Source organism: Chenopodium album, chromosome 19 (genome assembly GCF_948465745.1).
Source record: "Chenopodium album chromosome 19, dcCheAlbu1.1, whole genome shotgun sequence".
Taxonomy (NCBI): domain Eukaryota; kingdom Viridiplantae; phylum Streptophyta; class Magnoliopsida; order Caryophyllales; family Amaranthaceae; genus Chenopodium; species Chenopodium album.
The window spans coordinates 37,892,223-37,916,489 of NC_137852.1; the positions used below are offsets into that span (position 1 = coordinate 37,892,223).

At 36.0% G+C, this 24,267-nt stretch overlaps 1 protein-coding gene across 2 annotated transcripts; it reads right to left on the reverse strand.

Moving 5' to 3' along the window:
* Window positions 1–1,907: 1,907 nt before the first annotated feature.
* LOC145595408 (uncharacterized) lies at window positions 1,908–23,437 on the reverse strand. 2 transcript variants are annotated; one of them, XM_081651815.1, is made up of 11 exons: window positions 23,379–23,437; window positions 17,903–17,951; window positions 17,573–17,812; window positions 15,747–15,910; window positions 15,174–15,272; window positions 14,947–15,015; window positions 14,724–14,864; window positions 14,556–14,645; window positions 4,127–4,294; window positions 2,453–2,525; window positions 1,908–2,285 (listed from the first exon to the last, which is right to left on the reverse strand). In XM_081651815.1, the coding sequence occupies exons 1-11, from the start codon at window positions 23,397–23,399 to the stop codon at window positions 2,113–2,115; spliced, it is 1,287 nt and encodes a 428-aa protein (XP_081507941.1). In that variant the 5' UTR covers window positions 23,400–23,437; the 3' UTR covers window positions 1,908–2,112. The 2 variants fall into 2 exon arrangements, with proteins under 2 accessions (XP_081507941.1, XP_081507943.1); XM_081651817.1 differs by having other exon boundaries at window positions 2,097–2,359.
* Between the last annotated feature and the right edge of the window lie 830 nt (window positions 23,438–24,267).

The window sequence follows — 24,267 nt, forward strand, 5'->3', positions numbered from 1 at the left end:
AAATTGATAACAATGATGTCTTATCCTAAAAATACGCCACTTAAGTTGACTGTATTACTACGTTGGTACCAAGTTCGCAAGACCTCTATGACTTTTCATCGTCAATGGTCTTGCATGTGGCCCCACACCTTAATTTTATGGCTAGAAAAAACAAATACCCTAAATTTTGGTTCATTAAATAATAATTAAAATTTGGGATTATTATGTGTAAGTTGGTCAAAGATGGATTATTAAATAATGATGATGATGTTCGTAAGCACACAAATTAAGTTTCCAACCAATAAGATCAGTTGATCAAAGATACTCGTAGCAAATGAGTTTTGAATAGTCTAGGGCAACAATAAAGTATATGTACTTAAAGCTCAAATAAGATTTATCAAACTAATATCTTATCAAAAATGAATAAATAAATAAATAAATAAGATAAATAAAAATTTAAAAAAAAAAAAAGGATTTATCATAACTAAAGAAACTATTTTTTTTTTGAAAAAAAAGCAACCAAATTTATTTTATTTATAAAAACTAAGTTCATAATTTGGATAAGTACAAAATAAGATCAGATCAAATGCAATGAATTGAGATAAGTTAGATTCTAGACTAAGCTAGTAAAGTCCGTAAGATCCTTTAGATAAGCTTAGGAATTTTGAAAGGTTATACTCCGTATTTAATGAAAAGCATGATTAATCTTGTTAATTAGGAACCTATTCATTGCTTGCATACTAGGAAAAACAACTAATTAAGATTATCAAGCTAATAAGAGTTGAGAATCAATGAGGACCTCAAAGGAAATGATCAATAAGAAGAAAGGATAAAAGAGATAATGGTCAATGTAAATATAATATCAAAGAAAGATATCTTATGTGAGGAAATATAATCATTTGATATGCGAGAGTACGTTGTCAATGTGTATCGATTGTGTTTTGTCTATGACAAGATTGACAGCCAATAATGATAAAAGATTTCTTGATTAAGTAGTTTATAATCATGGAAAAGATATAAATCATCTGAATCAAAGTTGTGTAACCAATGAAGATATCAATCAACCCAGTTAAAATTGTCAAAGACAATGATAGAGTATAAAACATATTCCTGGGCCTCAACCATCAGCTTAAGCTTTTGGTTGAGTTGGTCCACTAACATGGTATCAAGAGCCAGCGTGACACAAAGGTCACGGGTTCGAATCTCATCCACCCCCCACTTTCAAGTGGAATATTAAGCGATGGGTATGAGGGAGACCCATGCTGCATCCACACTTCTAGCCCAAACGAACTCTCGTGTGAGGGGGCGTGATAGAGTATAAAACATATTCCTGGGCCTCAACCATCAGCTTAAGCTTTTGGTTGAGTTGGTCCACTAACAGACAATATACAAGTATGTGAATGTCCAATATCCTTATATAATTACACACTTTGTACAAGAGATATTTAAAAGTTTATTATATACAGAGGTTATTAGTTTAAGCTAGTCTTAGCCCTGACCCAATGACCTGACCCGAATGATACAATCCGTGATTCTAAACCGACTCAAAACTCAAAGTTGACCCGACCTAATCTATACCCGACCCGAAAATGTAAACCCGATCTTGACCCTGAACTGACCCGACCCTATTGTACATGACCCGAAATTGATCCGATACCTAAAATGGCCTGACTCAAATTTGACCCGACTAAAAGTTGACTAGAAGTGTTTGATCCGAACAGACTCGATATCCAAAGTGTCCTGAACTAAAATTACCTTATAACTAAACTAAAAAAACCTAGCGCCAAAATTACTCAAATTGTTCGCGGAGGGCTTTTGGAGGGGAGGGGCGGAGGGGTAGGGGAGGTGCAGCTAAGGGTAGGGGGAGGGGCGATGGTGCAATTTACAACCTACAATGCTACAAGGAAAAAACAAAATACATCTTTTACAACTTTAATAACACAATTTATTGATATCTTTACCCTTGCATGCATAATTGCATAGACAATAAAAGTTCCAAATTAGACTATCAGGTCTCATTCATGCATCGACACGTGATACATGATGTATACATGCCCTATCACCACTGTTACACACGTGACAATGTGGTATACACACACCAAGCTGGGTGCAGGCCGCAGGGTGCACTAGCTCTTACCAAAATAACAAATCAAATAACATATACCTCATGATTGCTAGGTAACAACATAATAGGGGTACTAATTTCCTGACAGTAGATCGAAAACTGCCTAAGGAGGACATCAGCAGCTTCTTTACTTTTCTACAATAAATTCCTGAATCTCTATCCCAGTGTGCCGAGCTCCACCCTGCACCCGGAGCAAAACTTCATCACCAACTTTCAGAGAAGTCACAGGGATTGGAGTTCTTACACAACCATGTCCTGCAGTAAAGTGATCCATGGATAAATCCATCTCCAAAAACGAATACAAAAAAAAGAGTAAGAAAATAAGAGCAAGAGAATCTGAATATGCACCTCCATGAGGAGAAACAAAACCAACTGTCTCTGCATTCTGTAAGAGTATACTGTAAGAACTTTGATCAGAATCCTGCAAACGAGAACAATAGACATCAGCAGAAGTGCATTGAGTAGAGAACACAGTGATTAGATGAAAGAATAAAATTATTTACCCACAATCCAACTAAAGAAACAAAAAAAAATATCAACACTAACTGAACAGATGCACATCAAAGACATATTAGAGTATTAAGATTGCAAGATTTGCAACACCAAGCTAAAAAATTGAAACAGTCACCAGATTAATCTTTTAATTAGTGTCAGGTGGAACACCTAAGAAGTTTTCCCCAAGTACCTCATCATGTGTTTAGGATGAACACCCTATTTCAATAAAGATAGAACTGTCGATATCATCTCAGTCAATGACTTTTTAATTCCTCCTTTCTGCCAATCACTATCATGTGAACAGAGTGTTCTGTTGAATACAAGATAGCAGCATTCTCTATTTATAAACACACAATATCAGCACTATGTTACTTTCAGTAGCTTCCCCTATTCAGTACCCCTTTCGGCATAATATAATCATTTGATACTCTCTACTAGAGCAAAAACAGCATGCGCAAGAAAAAATTAGAGTGTATTTGTCAGTGCAAAACAGCTCATTTTTGACAAAGGATAGCAATTTCACCTATCTCAGCAATCTCTGCCGGATGCCACACTGAAATGGCAAAAGATGTAATCAGTGATAACATAAACTTCCACCGCTTTCTTTAGTTTTTATCATGTTGTCTTCAAATGTTTGTCAATGTACTACTGAATCATTACGGAGTAATATTTTTTGCTACCTATAAGGTTACAAGTAGAACACAGTAAACACTAAAAAGTTGATTTTATTTATTTAATTATATAATAAACATAAATAGCGTATTCCATGATTACAATCACATTCATATATAGTTAATAAATATATGGTCAAAGTGGATTACATGAATACTGCAAAAAGTCAATATGGGAACTATAAAAATAGAGAATGTAGTCTCCTTCATTATCCACCAGGTAAAGTACTTCAAAATACTCTACTCAGAATGGCAGAGAGAATAGAGCATGCAATGTAATTCGGTTTCTTGAGTAGTCTGGATTCAGCAATGTAAACAATCTTACCTAGAAGCTACCTTTTTTCCTTAAACACAGCCTGTAACAACTAGATTGCGCACAATTTGGAGAGCCTTTTGTGGATGTAAAAACTAACATCAATTTCTTTTTCTTTATTTTCCCTAGTCCTCTTTTCTAGGGTGTTCAGGAGTGGAGGATAGCTCATAGCTGTATACTTTACAGAATGCCCCAAAGGTGTCTGAGCTTGTGGAAGGAAAAAGGTACAGAAAACTGTTTAAAACCTCTGCACACCAAAATGGAAAGAATAACTGCCATCCATTTTCTCCGCCCTTTCATCTCCATGCTTCACAAAATTTAACATGAGTTTGCAAAATTTACAGATGCGATGACTCAGTCAACTTTATTGAACATAGAAGAGAAGGCTTAGTAGAATGTTACTTGAAAAATTTCTAGTTGCCCTTTCCCAGTTATACAGCATGACAATTATGATACTAGTTTTGTAGAAGACATGAGAAAACACTACTACAACTTACAAAGACACATGGATCAAAGCTTGGCAGATGGAAGACAAGCACATACCTTGGCTTCTACTAGAACCAATGGTCTGGTCTCTATCTTAACACGACCAACAATTGCAGTTCTTTGCAGTCCATTCTGGTCAACCACAAGCACCTCTTTCCCTGATTTTAGCTCAGACAGGTAGCATGTCTTTCCACCGGGTACAGCAACATATGCATGTACAGGTCCCTAAAAATTCATGTGCACACTTAAGTATGTTACAAATACCATATCAAATACACAAGGCCATTGTATTGTTCGGATAAGATACAGTTTGGATTATTCGTTTGATGCACCCTCTATGAGGAAGTTAATAGAGCTATTATCTGATAAATTGTTTTATGTTGCATGGATTTTGGTTAATAATGGACAGTCATTGGGGGAAAATCATTCAGATATGTACCTTCATCGTAAGCAATATTTCGAGAAAAAGATTTCTAAAATATCATAAAGGTGTAGTTCAGACCTGTTTATCTAAACCTGCAAGGCTGCAAGAGTCACAAGAAAATACCTATGCTTCTTGATGATCTTTACACTTTCCATTTTCGTGTCTATAAAAGTTTTTTAACACTTTCAATTTATTCCATTTTTAGCAAAACCCCTTTTACTACGTTAAACCTCTTTACCCACAATATTTTCACCTTTCCACATACTCTTATTTTATACCTTTTTTTTTCCTTAAACCGGTTCACTTTTTATACATGAATAAAAAATTGACACCGGGACAACTATGGCCGGTGTTCTTTAAAAGGTCCGAACTATCGATTAACTCATGGCGGTCCTAACTTTAGGAGAGTGCTTAAAAGATCCCTTACATATATTTAACCTGTTTGACCAGTAAATAGTGCCACATATCTTGTTAGTTAGGCGTAAAAAATTAATCCTCCACCACTCTAATCACCCCTCTCCTTCCTCTAAGGTTTATTCTCTTCACTTTAAAACATTAATTTTCAATAAAACAAACCACTTAAGTTTTAGTAAATGACAATTTTAACTAGTGTACCTGGTTATATAAGTTAGGGATTGGTTTAAGAAGAATCCCCCTAAGTTGGGGCCGCTATGAGTTAATAGATAATTGAGGCCTTTTAACGAAAAATGTCAGTAGTGTCAATTTTCCTTTTTACATTCTCTCTTCCTTGAACCACTTTTTTTCTAGCATCCACCCACTCACAGACTCACTCATCGATATTATTAGAATTTATGCAAATAGTAAACGTTAAGATCAAATGGAAATAGGGGTAGTATGGTTAAATATACACTTAACAACATTAACTCTTTTAACTTATGCTTAGCAGTGTAATTGGTTTTACGATCTCAAGGGAAAACATTTGTGTAAGTGAAATTTACTTCATATGGTATATTACTTGTGAAGGTTATCAAAAACCTATCACATTTCTCATGTGTTCTCTTTAAATATCTGGTCATTAGGAAAATTTTCACTTAAGTGCCATGAGGTTTAATATAATTCCACTTTGGTGCCTTGTAATTCTCATAATTCCACTTTACCAGATGCATAAATATAACAACCCTTAAGCAATAAAAATCAAGCATGAGGTAAATATTTAAGATCAACCACAGGCATGACTATCTTAGACAACCTTCCTACAAATTACTCGACATAGACACATTCAACCAATCTTACTGTGTTCCCTACTGAAGTTTAAATTTCCCCTATTAGTAGCATCTCATGACTTGTCGAAAGAATTAGAAGAAAATAGGTAAACATCTCAATGAAAAGTACCATCTACATATGCTTGTGAACCAACTTCCGTCACCGACAATGGCTTCAACTACTCTCAAACTCACCATACAAAACTAGAAGATTTATAACAAGGTTAAGGCATAGAAAGGATGGTGGTTATTGATCATTCTTTTGTTTTTTTCTTTTTGATCACTTTTTTTCTTTTCTTTTTTTATTTAGAGAGCATAAAGCTAAGATACTAGTAATTATAATGAACAAGGAGGTAAACCATTAAAACTAATTCGAAGACCCTAAACTTGTTAGCTTAAAAAGGTATCATACAAAACTCTCTTCTACGAGTAGTTTAAGCCTCAATCTTGGGAGTTGGGACTCAATTTCTTAATCTAGGTACTTAATCAAAGTCCTTTTGTCGCTCGTTTAAAATGTAGTCGGCAAGAAAAATATAAAACTTCACTTATGAAAACATTATGGGATCAAGTAATACCTTTCGGATTTCAAATTCCCTTGAGATAGGCAACCCCTTCTAACCATAAACTTAGACTTTGGATCTTATATATTTGGAGAGGTTATTTTCACACTAGCCTAACTTGCTACGATGTTTTATTAAGGATATCTATTCTATGCTTGAAATCTTATTACTATAAGAAAGCAAAAATCCATTCACATACAATACAATAATCAATATCATCATTGGGAACCACTCTAGGCAAAAAGGGTTTTCATTTTTCAATTTTTTTTGAGTGCCTAATGAAGGAATTGTGTTTTCGTCAAGTGCAATTACTAGATATATATGGGATCGAATTATGGAGATAATTAAGTTTGTTCTTTTAGGTCGTTGTAATGTCATAACTAGAGGTCTCAATGATCTTTGGGCTAGTATAATAGGTCAAAGCCCATTAGAACAAATCCTATAAGGTCACACTATGAGGCCTAGATTGAACATAAGAGGAAATGTCCATTATAGGCCCTCCCTCTAGGTGGTTGGCCACATAGAGCAGTTTGATGGGTTTTGGGGTTACTCCTTATCTAAATATAATATGATTATATATAGATTAGGTGTCTAAGGTTGGAATTAAGTGACCATTCAACAAACCCTAATTAGCAAACACGAAACCTAGCTTTCTCTATCTCTCTCTCCCTCGTCCTCACACGCGTGTGGTGGTTTAGTGGTGGCCGGTTGTCTATCAAAGGTGGTGATCGTGGTGGTTTGCCTTTTTCACCTAACCTATATAGTTTTGGTGGATGTTCAATTGAAAGCCAGTGTGCCAAGTAAAGGAGCAACGCTTGGGGCTCTATTTCTCCCTAAATTCATAGCTAATCGTAACGTAGAATTCACGCTTCAAAAATAGGAAATTTTGCATTAAACCACCTTTTATAACCCTTTAATTGCAGGAAACCACCTTATAAAAAAACTTTCACAAAAACACACCTTAATCGTAAAATTTTTTGCAATCACACACCTTTTCCCGGAAAATACCCATTGACCTTGTATTCCGGGGTTGACTCGACCACGTGCCTCGCACGTGACACCCTATAACCACTAACCCTCCCTTTTCCGGCGGCCAACCAAATTCCCCACCCCACTGCCGGCGAAGGCGACCACCTCCCTACCCTAGCGCCGGCGTTCTTGCTCCCTTCCCTTTCCCCCAACCCACGAATTCTCTCTCCTCCTCTTCCACCTAACCACCATCACTTCCTTCACTCTCACCACCCGAACCCAAGATCCACCACCACCACTACCCACTTTCCTAAAGCGCCGCCCACAAATTCTCTCTCCTCCTCTTCCTCCCAAAGCGTCATCGTTCGATTTATTGCCCAGACCCAAATTCCGTTGTTCGTCAACCGCCATGGATGTTGCACTTCACGAAGGTACGAGAATTGGGTTTAGGGCTTGAGGGTTGGGTGTAAGGAGGGGAATTGGGAAAGGGAGGGGATGAGGTCGTCGGCGACGAAGGAGGGAGGTGGTCGCCGGCCACTAGAAGTGGGTGGCTGGGGAAAAGGGAGGGTTAGCGGTTTTAGGGCGTCTCATGGTCGAGTCAACCCCTGAAAACCAAGTCAATGGGTATTTTTCGGGAAAAGGTGTGTGATTGCAAAAAAATTTATGATTAAGGTGTGTTTTTGCAAAAAAAAAATTTATAAGGTGATTTCCTGCAATTAAAGGGTTATAAAAGGTGGTTTAATGCAAAATTTCCTCAAAAATATTATTATGTAATTCTTATGTGTTGTGCATATTGATCCTCATTAGGTCGAAAAAATAAAATTTGTGAAATTCCGCAATATAGTACCCACATCCTTAGAGCCAAAAGATACAATGTTGAAAACAAGCATATAAGCCACATATTTTTTTTCTTTTTCTAAATGAAATATATACAAGAATTTAAAGGAAGAGAAGGTACTACTGACTTTGATTTGGTGTCAATTGATTGTATAAGATGGTCAAAGAAAATTTGTTACAAACAATGCACACAAAAATGATCATAAGTGATTCTCACAAATAACATCTTTATCCCACTTCAACCTAGCGTGGTAATTGTAAGTTGGTTCTTATTCAAGTTGTAGCAAGATTCAAGTTCAACAAACATAAGATTCACATTAGCAAGTTCTAAACATCACTTTGAAACAATCCAAAGCTCTAAAGAGCCAACCAATCATTCTACAACCCATCCATATACCAAAGTTTGCAAAAACTAACACGGTTCAACTTCATGCTCAAAATCAACTTCAATTTTACATTTGAAGGACACTAATACCACAATCAAAATAAGCTATCACAAGAGAATGAGGGAGAGAAATGAGTAAACTAACTGTGAGAATTTGTATTTAGGGTTCAATGGAAGCAAATTTGGATTCAAAGGGAGGTAAAAGCATTAACACAACATCTCATCATCCAACATCATAAAATTACTAAAGAAAAACAAAGAGTACACCAACCATCAAGGATCAATCATCCACTAACCATCACAAACCGTTAACCACAAGCTACCCAAAATCCAACTCTAAGCAAATGGAAGAATAATGGAAGAAGACTTAACCCTACTCAGCATACAAGACTCCCAAACACCAACTAATCATGCACTTAAGCCCAAAAAATGGAGCACCGCCCCTCAAAGCAGAACCGGGCAACATCCTTGGTACGGAATTATGCAAATAAGAAAGGGGGTAGGCCCAAAGGCCTAGTTATCCTTAGGTCGTGTTGCCACTCAGAAGGAAGATCAAACCACTCAGAAAGTACAATGAGTTCCTTGGGTCATAAAAGTGATTCGGGTTCCCCCTATAGTCAACACTGCCGAGAACTTGATAGTTTGTAGGCTGTGAAGGACATGACGCTCTAACTTGGGTAGAGGGCCCTCACCACTACGGGTAGGTGGGTTTGTAATTCCCAATTCAACTAGGAACGGGGCTTTGTAGGGAGGCTAACGAGAGGAGTATGCGCTTAAGCGAAGCGTTTTTGGTTAAGCGCACGAGGCGCACTTGAAGCAAACTTCTTCAAATGGCCATGTAGTGCGCCTCGCTCCAAAGAGACGCACCTAGGCACGGTAGAATCCCTCTCGCTTCAGTGCGCCTTAAGCATTTTTATACATTGGCCCTACCCCCATTCTTGTTTTCAATCTCTGAGGACGATGCTCCGTTTGAGGGGTGTGTTAATTCAACTATATATGGGCTTAGGTGCATGATTTGTCGGGGTTTGAGAGTCTTTTGGAGAATAGGTAGGTTTCTTCCATTATCCTTCCATTTGCCTAGGGTTGGATTTTGGGTATACTATGGTTGGCAGTTCTTGATGGTGAGTGCATGTTTGATCCTTGGTTGATGGTTTTGCTCCCATTGAATCCAAATTTGCTTCTTTTGAAAGCTAAAACTCTAAATGCAAAATTTATATTGTTAATTTACTCCTTTCTCTCCCTTCCTCTCTAGTGATAGCTTATTTTGATAGTCATTTTGATAGTCATTTTGATGGTGGTATGATTGTCCTTCAATGGTAAAATTGGAATTGATTTTGAGCATAAAGTTTAATTGTATTAAGTTTTTGCAAACTTTAGTACATGGATGGGTTGTGGAATGATTGGTTGACTCTTAAGAGCTCTAAATTGTGGTTAAAAGCGATGATTTAAAACTTACTAATGTGAATCTAATGTTTATTGAGCTTGAACCTAGCTACACCCTCATAAGCTATGTTACTCGGACTCTTCATTTTACCTCAAGTACCCGTGTCGGACCCTCGACCCTCGGACATGGGTATGACACATGGACACTTCATTTTAGTTGAAAATCATAGAATTTTTTCACAAAATAGCCGAGTCGGACACTTGGACACGTACTCGTGTCGGACATGGGTACCCGAGTCCGAGTAACATAGCTCATAAGTACCGGCTTGCAATTATCACGCTAGGGTGTAATGAGATCGAGATCTTATTCGTGAGATTCACTTATGATCATGTTTGTTTCCATTAATACTTTTCAATACTAACAAATCTTCTTTTACCATCTTAAACAATTAAGAGGCACTACACCAAAGTCAATTGTAACTTCTCCTCCACAATCTTGTATTTATTTCTCATGGAAAAAAAAAAAAAATTAAAATTGTGGATTGTATGCTTGTTTTCACATTGTATTCCTTAGTCACACACAAACACACAAAGCAAAAAGAATGAAAAATTAAAATTTGAAAACCCTTTTTTGTTATAAAGAAGTCCTCGATGATGATATTAAATTTTATATGGATGAATTTTTGTTTCTTTTGGCAATAAGATTTTGAGGATGGAATATATACCATTGATTGAACACAGAATTAAAAAGTTTAGATCAGTGTGAAAATAACCTCTCCAAATTTATGAAACCCAAAGTCTGAGTTTGTGGTAAGGAGTCGCTCATCTCAAAATAATTTAAACCCTGAAAGGTAGTAATTGATCCCACAGTATTTCATAAGTGAGAATTTATATTTTTTATAGCCGACTACATGTTGAATGAGTGGCAAGGCTTTGGTTAAGTGCTTAGATCGAGAACTTGAGTCCAAACTCCCATGATTGCAGCTTAAACTAATTTTAGAAATAAAGATTGTTTTGTATGATAACTTTTCAAGCTAGCAAGTTAAAGGCTCTTTGGCTTTTAGTTTAGTCATTTACCTCCTTGTTCATTGAAATTACTAGCATCTTATACGAATACTCTATTAAAAAAAAAATAGAGGGTAAATGAAAAGAAAAGGCAAAAGAATGATAGATGACCACCCCATGGGAAATAAATTTATATGCTTGTGGGTACATTTTTGCTTCGAGTTTGTTTTGTTTGTAACTTAAGTCATGGGTACAACCTTTCTTTAGGTTAATTTTCATCGTAATATATCCAAACTAGGATTCAATTGCAAACAATCTTAGATTTCTTTTATGCCTTGACCTTGTAATAGATATTCTAGTTCTATATGGTGATTTTGAGAGTAGTTGAGGCCATTGTCGTTAGCAAGAGTTGGTTCATAAGCATATGGAGATGTACTAATCATTAGCAAGAGTTGGTTCATAAGCATATGGAGATGTACTAATCATTGAGATGTCGAGCCTTAGTCCCAAAATGATTCGGGGTTTGGTAAATTATAGTTACATTATAATGAATTTTTAATATAAACAATGAGTAAGGCAATAAAGTAACTGAATAATGGTCGACTTTCATATGAAAATGGCATCAACCAATAAGTGTCGACAAGATCATCCAGCAAAATTAGAACCAAATATGTCATGTGCATACATCTATCTCAGGCAACTCATAGCTTTATAATAGTTCCCTACTCGATGATGCAAGGTAAAAGTAATAGTTAGCTAAAAGAGCAATGGACAATAACTCAATAAGTATGAAGTTAGTCATAATCGAATTTCGAAAGTGTACAATCTAATCTTAATAGGAATAACACATATGATGTTTTTCAAAAAAAAAGTATAGTCTTCTATGATATAAGATAAGTATAGTTTATTGTTTTCTTTAGACCGCATCGAACACATTGCAATTCTATATAGTTTCAATAATCTAAGGTAATTATAGCATTCTATATTTAGAGATATATTATTCTATAATCTTAATAGTTTTCTATTATTTAAGAACACATTTATGGAGATGCCTTTTATTGCATAGGTCTACAAGTCATTTCCATCATCTTAAAAAGCAGGGTGATTATTCCGACGATTTAAAGTCGACAATAACTTAGATGGATTCAAGACCATCTAGGTACCATAACAAGATTGTTTGGATGCGGAAGAACTCAATCCAAGTAGATCTGTACAAACAATTTTCTAATTTTATTTTTAGTTATAATTTATATATGTATCATGGAAGATACTAACCCAAAATCACTTACAATAAATGTTAAAAAGAAAAATTACATTAATTTGTTGACAGTCCAAGATAAAGGAATCAAAAGTACCGAGATGCAATGTGTTATAATCCAATTCCTTTCTTATGTATTCTTCTCCCTTTTACTTGTATTTTCCCTTATGTATTGTCTTTAAAGTCTTTCTTTATACTCTCTAGGCTCTAGGTAGAATTATTGTGTGATTGTAGTTTTAGTGTTTACTAGTAATTCTCATGTATTCAATATAAAGCTCTTTAAGGAGCGAAAGGCCGAAAGCTCCTAACCTCGTTCCTTATTGCTTTAAGACTTATGTGTTGTTCAAGCCTTTATAGATATTGTGCTTTTTAAAAGCATCCCCTCCAAACCAAGAGACCCTCAAAAGACAAACATTGTCGTCGGTCCTACTTGTGCCCGCTTTAATATCGATCATCACAAGCCCCGACTCTACACTCGTTGTTGACGTGTGCTTCCCATGGTTCAAAAACTCGACCGTTACGTCGCGAATCTGTCGAGACGTAACGGATTTTGAAGCTGTCGTTCCAATATTTAACGGTATAGCACGCTGCTTTACAATACTCTGCGATTTAGGCCGATACGACCGTTTTAAAGTAAAATTTGGCCACATCAAACGTTACCAACAACTTCCGAAGAAAAAACACCGAGTTTTAAAGCTCTGTAGTGAGGGGTTTTGAATTCTCCATAAAAGTCGAGTTTTCTTTAAATAAAATGGGGTACAACCGGTTACCAGACATCACTTTTTATTCCCTTTTGAAATTGACCTGACCCCACTACTTCTCTATCCTTCTGCATTTTTCTTATTTCACATCCCCTGACCCCCCACCCCTTCTCTTCCCCTTTTTTCAATTAATGTACTAATTTACTACTAGGGCCCCACACTAAAAAGAAGATTTTAATTTTAAGTACGAATAAAGAGGAGTGTAAATACATAGTGGAGTAGTAAAAAGGGAAATACAACAGTATACATCTATAAGTATATAAGATTTTAAAAATTTAAGAGAAAAACCATTATAAAAATACAGAGTTTAAAATTTTAATATTATTTTAAATTCTTACGCGACAACCGCGATAAGTTCCGCGATCAATGCATCAATTCCATTACTGAATCACGTGATTGTTTCCGCGATCGCGACCGAAACCGAAACCGCATTTTCATACTATGGTGCTCCCTTAAGATAACCTTGGTCCGTGTTGCTGTGTGCTCACGTACCCTTTCCGCGTTAGGCTTGCATCCTTATCGTCAATAAACAAGAGCGCGCCGCACGATCCGATGTCGGAGTGTGACACAATGGCATTAGTTCAACTTCAATCGCACAAGATCAAAGCTAGACATTTTGTAATACTTAGTTTAATCAAGTTACGACTTAATTATGATGCATACATGGCTCTTGAATATATTGGTTTAGTGGTTATATAAAGTTAACCTTATCACTTAAGAATGTGGTCTAAGGGACTGTTCTCATACGTTGAAATTCAGTTCAGTTCATCTTCTAATTTCCTTCTCTTGTAAAATATTCATTTCAGTTCATTTCAGTTCCGTTCAGTCAATGAGAACAGGCCCTAAGTGAGGTGTTAATACCCCTAATCTACTATTTTATGCTTCTGCGAATGTTTTTAAAAAAATTGGAAATTTGGGAGGGGGCGTCACAAATTGGTTATTAGCCTTAGGTTAATCTAAAATGCTTAACAAATTTGTAAAGGAAGTTTCAAATAAATGAACAAGAAATTAAAATTTGAAAAGTCATTGATGAGAATGAGCGACTGTTCTCATGTACTTTTCTTATAGCTTGTTTCTTGATTGTGACGATTTGTTAGTATTTTCTTTAGTCGATGGACTTTAGAGCTTACATGCCTACCTATGAAAGCATGCTTGAGAAGTTCACTATATATGTTGTTCATAAAGAAGTTCTCTTACCTTATTTTCCCTAATGTTCTACATACACAACGTTTAGATTTATTATAACCTAATTTCATAGCTATTGTTATAAATGCCTTAAATTACTAATAAAATCTTTTTAAGACCAAAAAAGTGCAAGCAGCAAAAATACGTTTGTCGTTTCAAAAGGATAATGTTTGCAAAGTTAATTTCATAGGATCATTTCATTATCTCCAAGTATGTACAAGTAGTGTGTTTTTAGCTTTAGACAATTGGTTTTTCAACTTTCATAAGAACATATAATAATTTATTAGTATATTTCTTATACTGTACACGCATAGCGTGCATATCTTAGATTGTATTTTTTAACAAAATTGCAAGATCCTATCGTTACTAATAACCATGAAGTTTGATGACTGAAAAAAAAAAAAAAAAAAAAAAAAAAAAAAAAAAAAAAAAGCAAGAGACTGCAAAATTGCAAATACTGATAATGTACTACCACAAGCAATTATGCAAGACTCACCGCATTAACTCTAAAAGGCCGACTAGCAATGTAATCAGTCTCCAGACATTCAGAGTGCACAAGAAAAAGTCCTCGAGCAAAAGAACCCACCTAAGACAAAATTTCAGAACATAGTATGAATGTCAAGCAAAACTATTAATAAACAAGAGAACAAGAAAAAGAACAGACCAGAAGTCCTTCTCCAGGTTTCATAAGGCTACAGAGATCCACACAAACACGATCCCCCATTCCAGCCATATGTACTTGATTTATCGTTGCTTTTATTAGTGTCAAGGAATTTCTGGCCTCATTTTTCCTGTCAAGATAATCCTGACAACTATTATTATGATATTGCGTACAAAATACACAATTGATAGCATTGCAGATTTGCAGCTACATCTAGCAAACTTACCTTCAATTTGAGAACCGGGTCAATATCCTGAACTTTTAAGACAACGCCACCAAGACCATGTTCTAGTGCCTAAAAATCACATTCAATAATTTCGAGTTAAGTTTCTTTTTTTCTAAAAATAAAAAGTAGGATTAATAAACAGCAGAAGTATCATTTAATTGCACTTTGAAGGCATGGATGAGTATTGCAAGACAAAGCATTGACTTTGTAGAACATTGGCATTATACCTCTAGGAAATTTTGGGCCTCTATGAAAGTTTCGGCAACAGCTAAAACTCGCTTGTCATTTCCTTGGAAAGCTGCAATGATATTTTCCGCAGGTATCACCTAAAGAAGCAAAGCAGCTAGGTTAAAAACAAAATCAATCAGGGTAACATAAGCAGTTAAGACAGTCAAGTAACTGAAATTCAGAGATAATCAACCATTGCATCCTAGAATCATTGTAGCAAAGTGCTAACAATAGGGTGCACAATTCCAATATAATTCATATGTTAGAAACCCTTCATAATAGAGATCTTATATTGCATGTTCATTTTATCAATTATTAAAAAAGAGGGGTTGAAATAAATTTCCTTTTGTAATCATCTGATATAACAAATGGAAAGGTGGGAGTCCAGACAGGCAGATGCCCTTATTAAAGCATTACAATGTTAAATTTTAACAAATGCCAATAACTAATAAGATTGATGACAACGCACTTACGCACCCACTAATAAGAGTCCTAGAGAATCAGGAAGTAACTGCATATGATCTATGTTCTATAGATATAAAGCTATTAACGTTATGTAGTAGTGAGTATACCTGCCAATCTAGTAAATGAATGACAGTGTTCTCTGACAAATCTGTGAGGAGCATTTGGTCTAGCTGTTGAGGAGATGGTATCTCCAATAATGAAGCTACACTTCTATTTTCTGGGTCTAACAGTGCTCCGTCTTTGGCGTACACAGGATTTATCAATGCAATTGCTGCATGATACATATGCAAGACTTAGAACAGTAATCATCAAAACAGTCAGAAGATGAACAGAATTGTGAAAGCTAAAGTATGTTTCCTTTGTGAGAAAAGATATAATAGAGCAAAAATGCAAGCATACGCAAATTTAACGTGGTTCACCAACTTGGCTTCGTACTTAAACAAATGAGATAACAGATGGAAAAAAAAACATAGGCTTTCTTATGAGAACATGTAGACCTAGATCTACCCAATGCAAAAACGAGACACTTGTTCTTTATTGCCCCTTCAGGCCACCATTCCCAATACTGATGAGTTAACTCATAATCAAGATTCAATCCATGAAAGCAATTTTTAATATACACTCTCTTTGCTTCAACTACCAGCCCTCTTGCCCTTTGTTGCACTGATAATATTTAAGATAAAAAACCTATGATGGAGGAATAATTTCTTTCAGACACTTGATATTCTCATGTTGCTTTATACTGATTGCCCTTATTTTTGTATAATTATCACACCATAATTATACACAAACATATAATTGATATAATTAACTTTTAAAGCTATTCACTTAAGATTAATGTAAACTTCTACAACCATATACCTAACTTTTGCACGATTCCTACTTTTGTAAAGCAGTGTTTCAGTGTTCTCTTTTTTTTACATTTTTCATCTTTCAATTACATTCCTAATCAATTTTAGACAATAGCTCCAAATTATCTGCACTTTTTGTGTCTTCTATTTGATGTAAAATTTTATACGATAGTACTTTATTTCCACTAAACTATTCAATACTAAAGAACTCAAGGTACATACACAACTATTTGATGTGCGATCAGAAGAGACAACATTTCAACACCTATTAAACAAGTGATTTCAGAAACAAACCTAGCGTCATTCTCACAGAATTAGCAGTACGTGAAAGTGCAAACAATGGCATGAAATTCCCAAATTAATTCTCAAACACTTGAAACTTGTCTATTGAAAAGGGACATAGAAGGGGAAACATCAATCTTGTGCACACTGCACAAAGCTACAGTCTTAAAGAAAGGTTGGTTTGTTTTGCTTTATTAAATTTGGGGTAAGTAGATAAAATCACCATAATCTAAATGCTGTTTCCCACATACTCCAAACTAGAAATTTTTTTTTGACAAAAATCCAAACTAGAAATTAACATTATTCCAATTTAAAACAAACAAAGATAAGTGCAATTAGCAACTCTTGGAGTATATCGACTCTCTCCTTAGAGTAAGATGTTTTTCACCTTGTTTTACAAGTAATCATTAGACCGTGTTATTCACAATTTATGTAGATTCGTTATAATCCATACGAATAACAACCGATTAATAATTGATTCTGTCATTATATAAACACTAGAAGTAAAAAAGAAAAAAAAAATGGTGTCCTCAATATCCTAAAAACCTAAACCAAGCTTTTAACAGAAATCCCAATAAATTTACCAAATTCAGACAAAAAAAACTAACGAACTGTAATCACAATTACAACTTGCAAGCCACTAATACAATTAACAACCCATTAGGCATGAGGCTCTCCAAACAAAATAATACTCACAACCATTTATTATCGCCTACCAAATGGGCCGTAAAACTTACAATTAACCAATTACGATACGAAATAGCAAATGTAGAAAGATTCAAGATTAAAACCAAACTTACAAGACCAATCTTTGGCAAGCTCTTTAGAATTGACATCAAAAATAAAGGTATTCCATCCCCTTTCAACTGCAGTAGTCATTACTTGCTTGTTCTCAGTCCATATCCAAACCAATTTCGATTCTCCATTTGAACCCATTTTTGAACAACAATTCAATTGCAAACTGAATTTCTTACAATTTCTGGAGTAATTGTTTAATGGGTAGAAAATCCCAGTTTTTAATCTGCAATTTTCCCATTTTCCTACGATTAATTGACCAAATGCAGGAATTAAAAATCAATTAAAAAGCGTTAACAAATTTGAATTTGAAACTAAAAGGGAAAGTAGCTTACTTGAGATGGAAGAGTGAAGTGGGAGAAACTTTAGAATTTGAACGGAGGAAGCGCATGATACAAGCACAAGGATAAATATGATGCACATTGCAACTATGGAGGCAATGGCTAGTGAGCTGGAGGAAGGAATTGGCATTGCTGAGCTGGCAAGCTCTAAGAATCTGTTATTTGGGGAAGAGGGAAAAGGGAATGTATGAGGGAATATTTCTGTTACAGATTATTCTCTAAGTTGTTATTTTGTTATGCTTAGTTGTAATTAAGTGAGCTGATTATTTAAGCCACACCCTGTAATCCTTGGATGGGATATCAATGAAAATACCACCTTCCCTCTTAATCTCTCTCTCTCTCTCTCTCTCTCTCTTTCCCTCTCTATTCTCTTCTCTTCTCTTAATTCCCTTCTGAATAATCTCATTGATAATACTGAAATCACCATTTCTAGTGTTGACCTCAATTTAGAGGTTAAATCAAGTTCTTAATCTGTCCAGTCGTATCATTGGTATCAGAGCCAGGTTGATCCTCGGCCGGGATGCCTCCTAAGAAGAACACCGATCAGCATACAGAGGAGGTTGAAGCAGCATCTGCTGCAAATCTTCAGAAGCTGGAAACAACTCTTAAGAGCTTGCTGGAAGAACAGAGTAAGACACTTACTCAAAATTATGCTCATAACAATGCTAGTATTGCTCAAAATACTAAATCTATTGCTGAACTTAATGATATGTTGCTAGGATTATCTGTACAAATCACTAAGTTAGTTGCAGATAAAAGCAAAACTAATGATGATCTAGTAGTGGTAGGAGCTTCTAATGAGAAGTCGGCTGAGAAATTTGGTGAAATGAACAAATCAAACAATTACTATTCGACCAGACTGACTAAAATTGAATTTCCAAGGTTCAATGGGGATGATTTGAAGTCTTGGTTATATAAGTGTAACCAATTTTTTGAGCTAGATGATATTGATGATAGTAAGAAACTGAAACTTGCTGCTATACATCTGGAAGGGAAGGCATTGTTATGGCATCAAAATTATGTTAAAATTAATTCACCCAGAACTTGGAGTCAATATGTTCAGGATATTACCAGTAGATTTGGTGATTTATATGATGACCCAATGGCTGAATTAAAAGCTCTGAAACAGACTAGTTCTGTGCAAGAGTATCATGATGCCTTTGATAGCATTGCTAGCAGACTGAGTATGTCTAAGGAGTATCTGCTGAGTTGTTATCTTGGAGGAATGGAGGAAGAAACCCAACTATCTGTGAGAATGTTTAATCCCACCACTCTGCAACAGGCTCATTGCTTAGCCAAATTGCAGGAAGCCACTCTAAAAGCTAGAAAAGCCAAAACACAACCCAGATCCTTACCACCTCTTTTACCTACCCCAAAACACATTCTACCACAAACTGGAAATTCACAACCATGGAGAAATTACCCACAAAACACCTATAAACCAAACACAAACAGAAGAACCCTCACTGCAGCAGAAATGAATGAGAAAAGATCTAAGAATCTCTGCTATTGGTGTGATGAGAAATTTGAGCCTGGGCATAGGTGTAAGGGAAAGAAACCTCAAGTGTTTCATATTGAGGTGGAAGATGAGTTGGAGGAGGAAGAGGAAGTCAGTGAGCAGTTGGAAGCTAATGGTGGTACTGATGAGTTAGATGACCCCAGAATTTCTTTACATGCCTTAGATGGAAACTGCCATTTCCATACTATGAGGCTGAGAGGGCAACATGGAAAATATCCCTTGCACATCTTACTTGATAGTGGTAGTACACATAATTTTGTAGACACCACTACTGCTTTGAAACTTGGGTGTAAGGTGGAGCAAGTCACCCCTATGTGGGTAAAAGTAGCCGATGGTGGACAAATTAAATGTGATGCTGTGATCAGAAACTTTACTTGGAAGATGCAGGGCTATATGTTCAAAGCAGACATGTTGCTATTACCATTGAGTGGTAGTAGTGTAGTATTGGGAATTCAATGGTTTTCTATTTTAGGACCTATATTATGGGATTTTAAGAATCTCACTATGGAATTTCAGCATGATGGGAAGAAGGTGCAACTTAGAGGTTCAGCTGTGAAGGGAATAAGAGAAATCAACTCTGAGCAACTGACCAAAATTATGCAACACTCAGGTGAGCTATCCATGCTACAGGTGGTACAATCCACCAATGATTGGACACCTAAGCTGCAGAACCAGAGTATTAACTCTGAAGATATTCAGAAATTGTTAAACTCTTATCCTGAGGTCTTTCAAGAAATTAATGGGCTTCCTCCAGTCAGAGAGCATTTTGACCATAAAATACCTTTGAAAGAGGGTACTAATGCCATCAATATTAGACCCTATAGGTATCCTGTCACCCAGAAAAATGTGATTGAAGATTTGGTTCAGGAATTGTTGAATCAGGGAATGATAAGAAACAGCAAGAGTTCATTTGCTGCTCCAGTTGTCTTAGTCAAAAAGAAAGATGGGGGCTGGAGGATGTGTGTGGATTACAGGGCTTTGAACAAAGCCACAGTAAAAGACAAGTTCCCCATTCCAATAATAGAGGAATTGCTTGATGAATTGCAAGGATCTGCTTTTTTCTCTAAGATTGATCTGAAATCTGGTTATCACCAGATTAGAATGAGTAAAGATGATATCCCCAAAACTGCCTTTAAGACACATTTTGGGCATTTTGAGTATTTAGTTATGCCTTTTGGCTTGACTAATGCTCCTTCTACATTCCAGTCTCTCATGAATCAAGTATTCAAGCAATACTTGAGGAAGTTCATCCTGGTTTTCTTTGATGACATCTTGGTATACAGCTCTTCCTGGGAACAGCATCTGCATCACTTGCATCTGGTTTTGGAGATTATGAAAGATAACTCTCTTCATGCAAATTTGAAGAAGTGCACCTTTGGGGAAACTCAGGTGAATTACTTGGGTCATATTATTTCAAAGGCAGGGGTTACTACAGAACTTATCCTAGATTGGCCACTTCCTAAGAACTTGAAGCAACTAAGGGGATTCTTAGGTTTGACTGGATATTACAGAAGGTTTGTGAGAGATTATGGAAAAATTTGCAGGCCACTCACTAATCTTTTGAGAAAAGATTCCTTCTCTTGGACAGAAGAAGCCACTTTAGCCTTTGATCAACTGAAGAAAGCCATGACAACTCCACCTGTCCTGGCACTTCCAGATTTTCAGCAACCTTTTGTCATTGAGACTGATGCTTCAGGCACGGGAATTGGTGCAGTGCTTATGCAGGGAGGACACCCCATTGCCTTTATAAGCAAGTCCTTATCAGAAAAGAACTTGCACTTGTCTGCTTATGAAAGAGAGCTGTTAGCTCTAGTATTTGCAGTGAAGAAGTGGCAGCATTATCTCATGATTTTTCCTTTTATAATAAGGACTGATCAGCAGAGCCTCAAGCATCTCCTTGATCAGAAGATAGCCACACCTTTTCATCAGAAATGGCTATCTAAATTGGCTGGACTGACTTACACTATTGAATATAAGCAAGGAGCTGAGAACAAGGTGGCTGATGCATTGTCGAGGGTCAGTGAGTCTCAATTAATGAATATGGTGGTCTCCACTATTCACTCTGACCCGCTGGAAGAAATTCAAAAATCTTGGCAGGATGACCCAAACACCAAAAAAATAATTGAAGATTTAGAAAGAGATTCTCAGTCTCACAAGCAATTCACATGGAGTAATGAACAGCTGAGAAAGAAAGGAAGATTAGTGGTGGGGTACAATGTGGATTTGAGAAAGAAAATTTTATTCTGGCTGCATAGCTCTGCTGTGGGTGGACATTCAGGTATTGAAGCTACCTTAAGGAGAGTGAAATGTATTTTCTATTGGTCTGGCCTCAAGAATAGCATTATTGAGTTCATACAACAGTGTGATACCTGTCAAAGGTGTAAATATGACAATAGTGCCTATCCTGGGTTGCTGCAGCCTCTCCCTATACCCCAGAGAGTGTGGGAAGAGGTGACTATGGATTTCATCGAGGGATTACCAAAATCCATGGGCAAAGAAGTCATTTTAGTGGTTATAGACAGATTGAGCAAGTATGCTCACTTCATTCCTTTAGCTCATCCTTACACTGCTATAAAAGTTGCCCAAGCTTATCTGGATTTTGTGTTTAAGCTACATGGCTTTCCAAAAGCTGTAATTTCTGACAGGGACAAGGTGTTCATCAGCAATTTTTGGGGTGAGCTGTTGAAGTTGCAAGGGGTACAGCAGAAACTTTCTACATCCTATCATCCTCAGACAGATGGTCAATCTGAGGTTCTGAACAGATGTTTAGAGACCTATCTTCGATGTATGTGTACTGAGATTCCTCAAGATTGGGCTAGATGGTTGTCATTAGCTGAATTTTGGTATAATACTTCTTACCATTCAGCAATCCAGACCACCCCCTATGAAGTTTTATATGGTCAAGCTCCACCAGTGCACATTCCTTATTTGCCTGGGTTAAGTTCTGTTGATAGTGTTGATAGAAGTCTGCATCAAAGAGAGCAGACAATCACCTTACTAAAGCAGAATTTGGCTAAAGCTCAAAACCGCATGAAACAACAAGCTGACATGCATAGAAGTGACAGGGAATTCTCGGTTGGGGCTTGGGTTTATTTGAAACTCCAACATTACAGACAACAATCTGTTGCTCTTAGGCCTAATCAAAAACTTGCAGCAAAGTATTTTGGGCCTTTTGAGGTGATTAAAAGGGTTGGTAAGGTAGCTTACACTCTCAGGTTACCAGCAACTTCCAAAATCCACCCAACATTTCATGTTTCTCAGCTCAAAAAGTATAGAGGTCCTGTTCCTCCTGCAACTAGTACAGTTCCTAGTATTCCAACTGAGTCTGCTGATAAGTTCCCTGTAGCTCTCATTGACAAGAGAAGTGTTAAAAGGTCCAATCATGCTGTGGTTCAATGGCTTATTCATTGGTCTGACTCTGACCCTGCTGATGCTACTTGGGTAGATGCAGCTGTCATCGAAGAGAGATTCCCTGATTTTGATCCTTGGGGTCAAGGATTCTCTCGAGAAGGGGGCATTGATACAAGCACAAGGATAAATATGATGCACATTGCAACTATGGAGGCAATGGCTAGTGAGCTGGAGGAAGGAATTGGCATTGCTGAGCTGGCAAGCTCTAAGAATCTGTTATTTGGGGAAGAGGGAAAAGGGAATGTATGAGGGAATATTTCTGTTACAGATTATTCTCTAAGTTGTTATTTTGTTATGCTTAGTTGTAATTAAGTGAGCTGATTATTTAAGCCACACCCTGTAATCCTTGGATGGGATATCAATGAAAATACCACCTTCCCTCTTAATCTCTCTCTCTCTCTCTCTCTCTTTCCCTCTCTATTCTCTTCTCTTCTCTTAATTCCCTTCTGAATAATCTCATTGATAATACTGAAATCACCATTTCTAGTGTTGACCTCAATTTAGAGGTTAAATCAAGTTCTTAATCTGTCCAGTCGTATCAGCGCACAACGGGAAAGACATATCTTTGAGACTTTTAATTTGCAGGATAGAAAAGTCACTGAATTAGTTCTTTGCCCGAGATATTTTTCTATCCTGTATATTTTTAAATCAATTAAAAATATATTATTTGTTTATAAATCGTGTATATTTTTAATATCTAATTTATTTAAATTTTATTAAGGGTTAATTAATGGGTCCGTTTGGCATCGCTGTGGTTTTCTGTTTTTTGGTTTTTTGTTTTTTAAAAGTATATTATATATGTCACATAATGGATCAAAAAATATTTAGACTTATTAAAATCATAATAATTTTGAAAACTGACAACAAAAAAGTGGAAACATCTTTTTCTTGTTTCATGTTTTTGGTTTTTAGTTTTCAAAAAAACAGGAAACTGAAAACCAAAAATGATGCCAAACAAGTCATCAATTTTGGACTTTTGGTGTAAATGTTCACACTCTAATTTCTTTATTGCATTTAATGTAGTAGCCAACCTTATTGCCACCCTCGAAATTTATAGCTCACAATGTAATAGTAATTCTTACTACTATAGATAGTTATGTCACTTGTATGATACACACAAAAATATTACCAAGAGTAATGTATATAAGTAGTAATTTTACTTCTCTTATTACCTTTTTCTCTTAATCCTCTAATTCTATATATTTCATAACACGTTATCAGCACCATCTTCAATCAGGTATACTTATACCGATTATTTAATTTTACAAAGATTTCAATTTCTTTCACAAAATATATTTTGATGAATATGCTTTATAGTTGCACATACGGAATCCTCTATACAAAATCTCATAATATATTTTTCTACAAAATCAGTCATCTTGGTAAAAAGGAGGAAATCAATACATACTATATTTATGATATTTAGTTT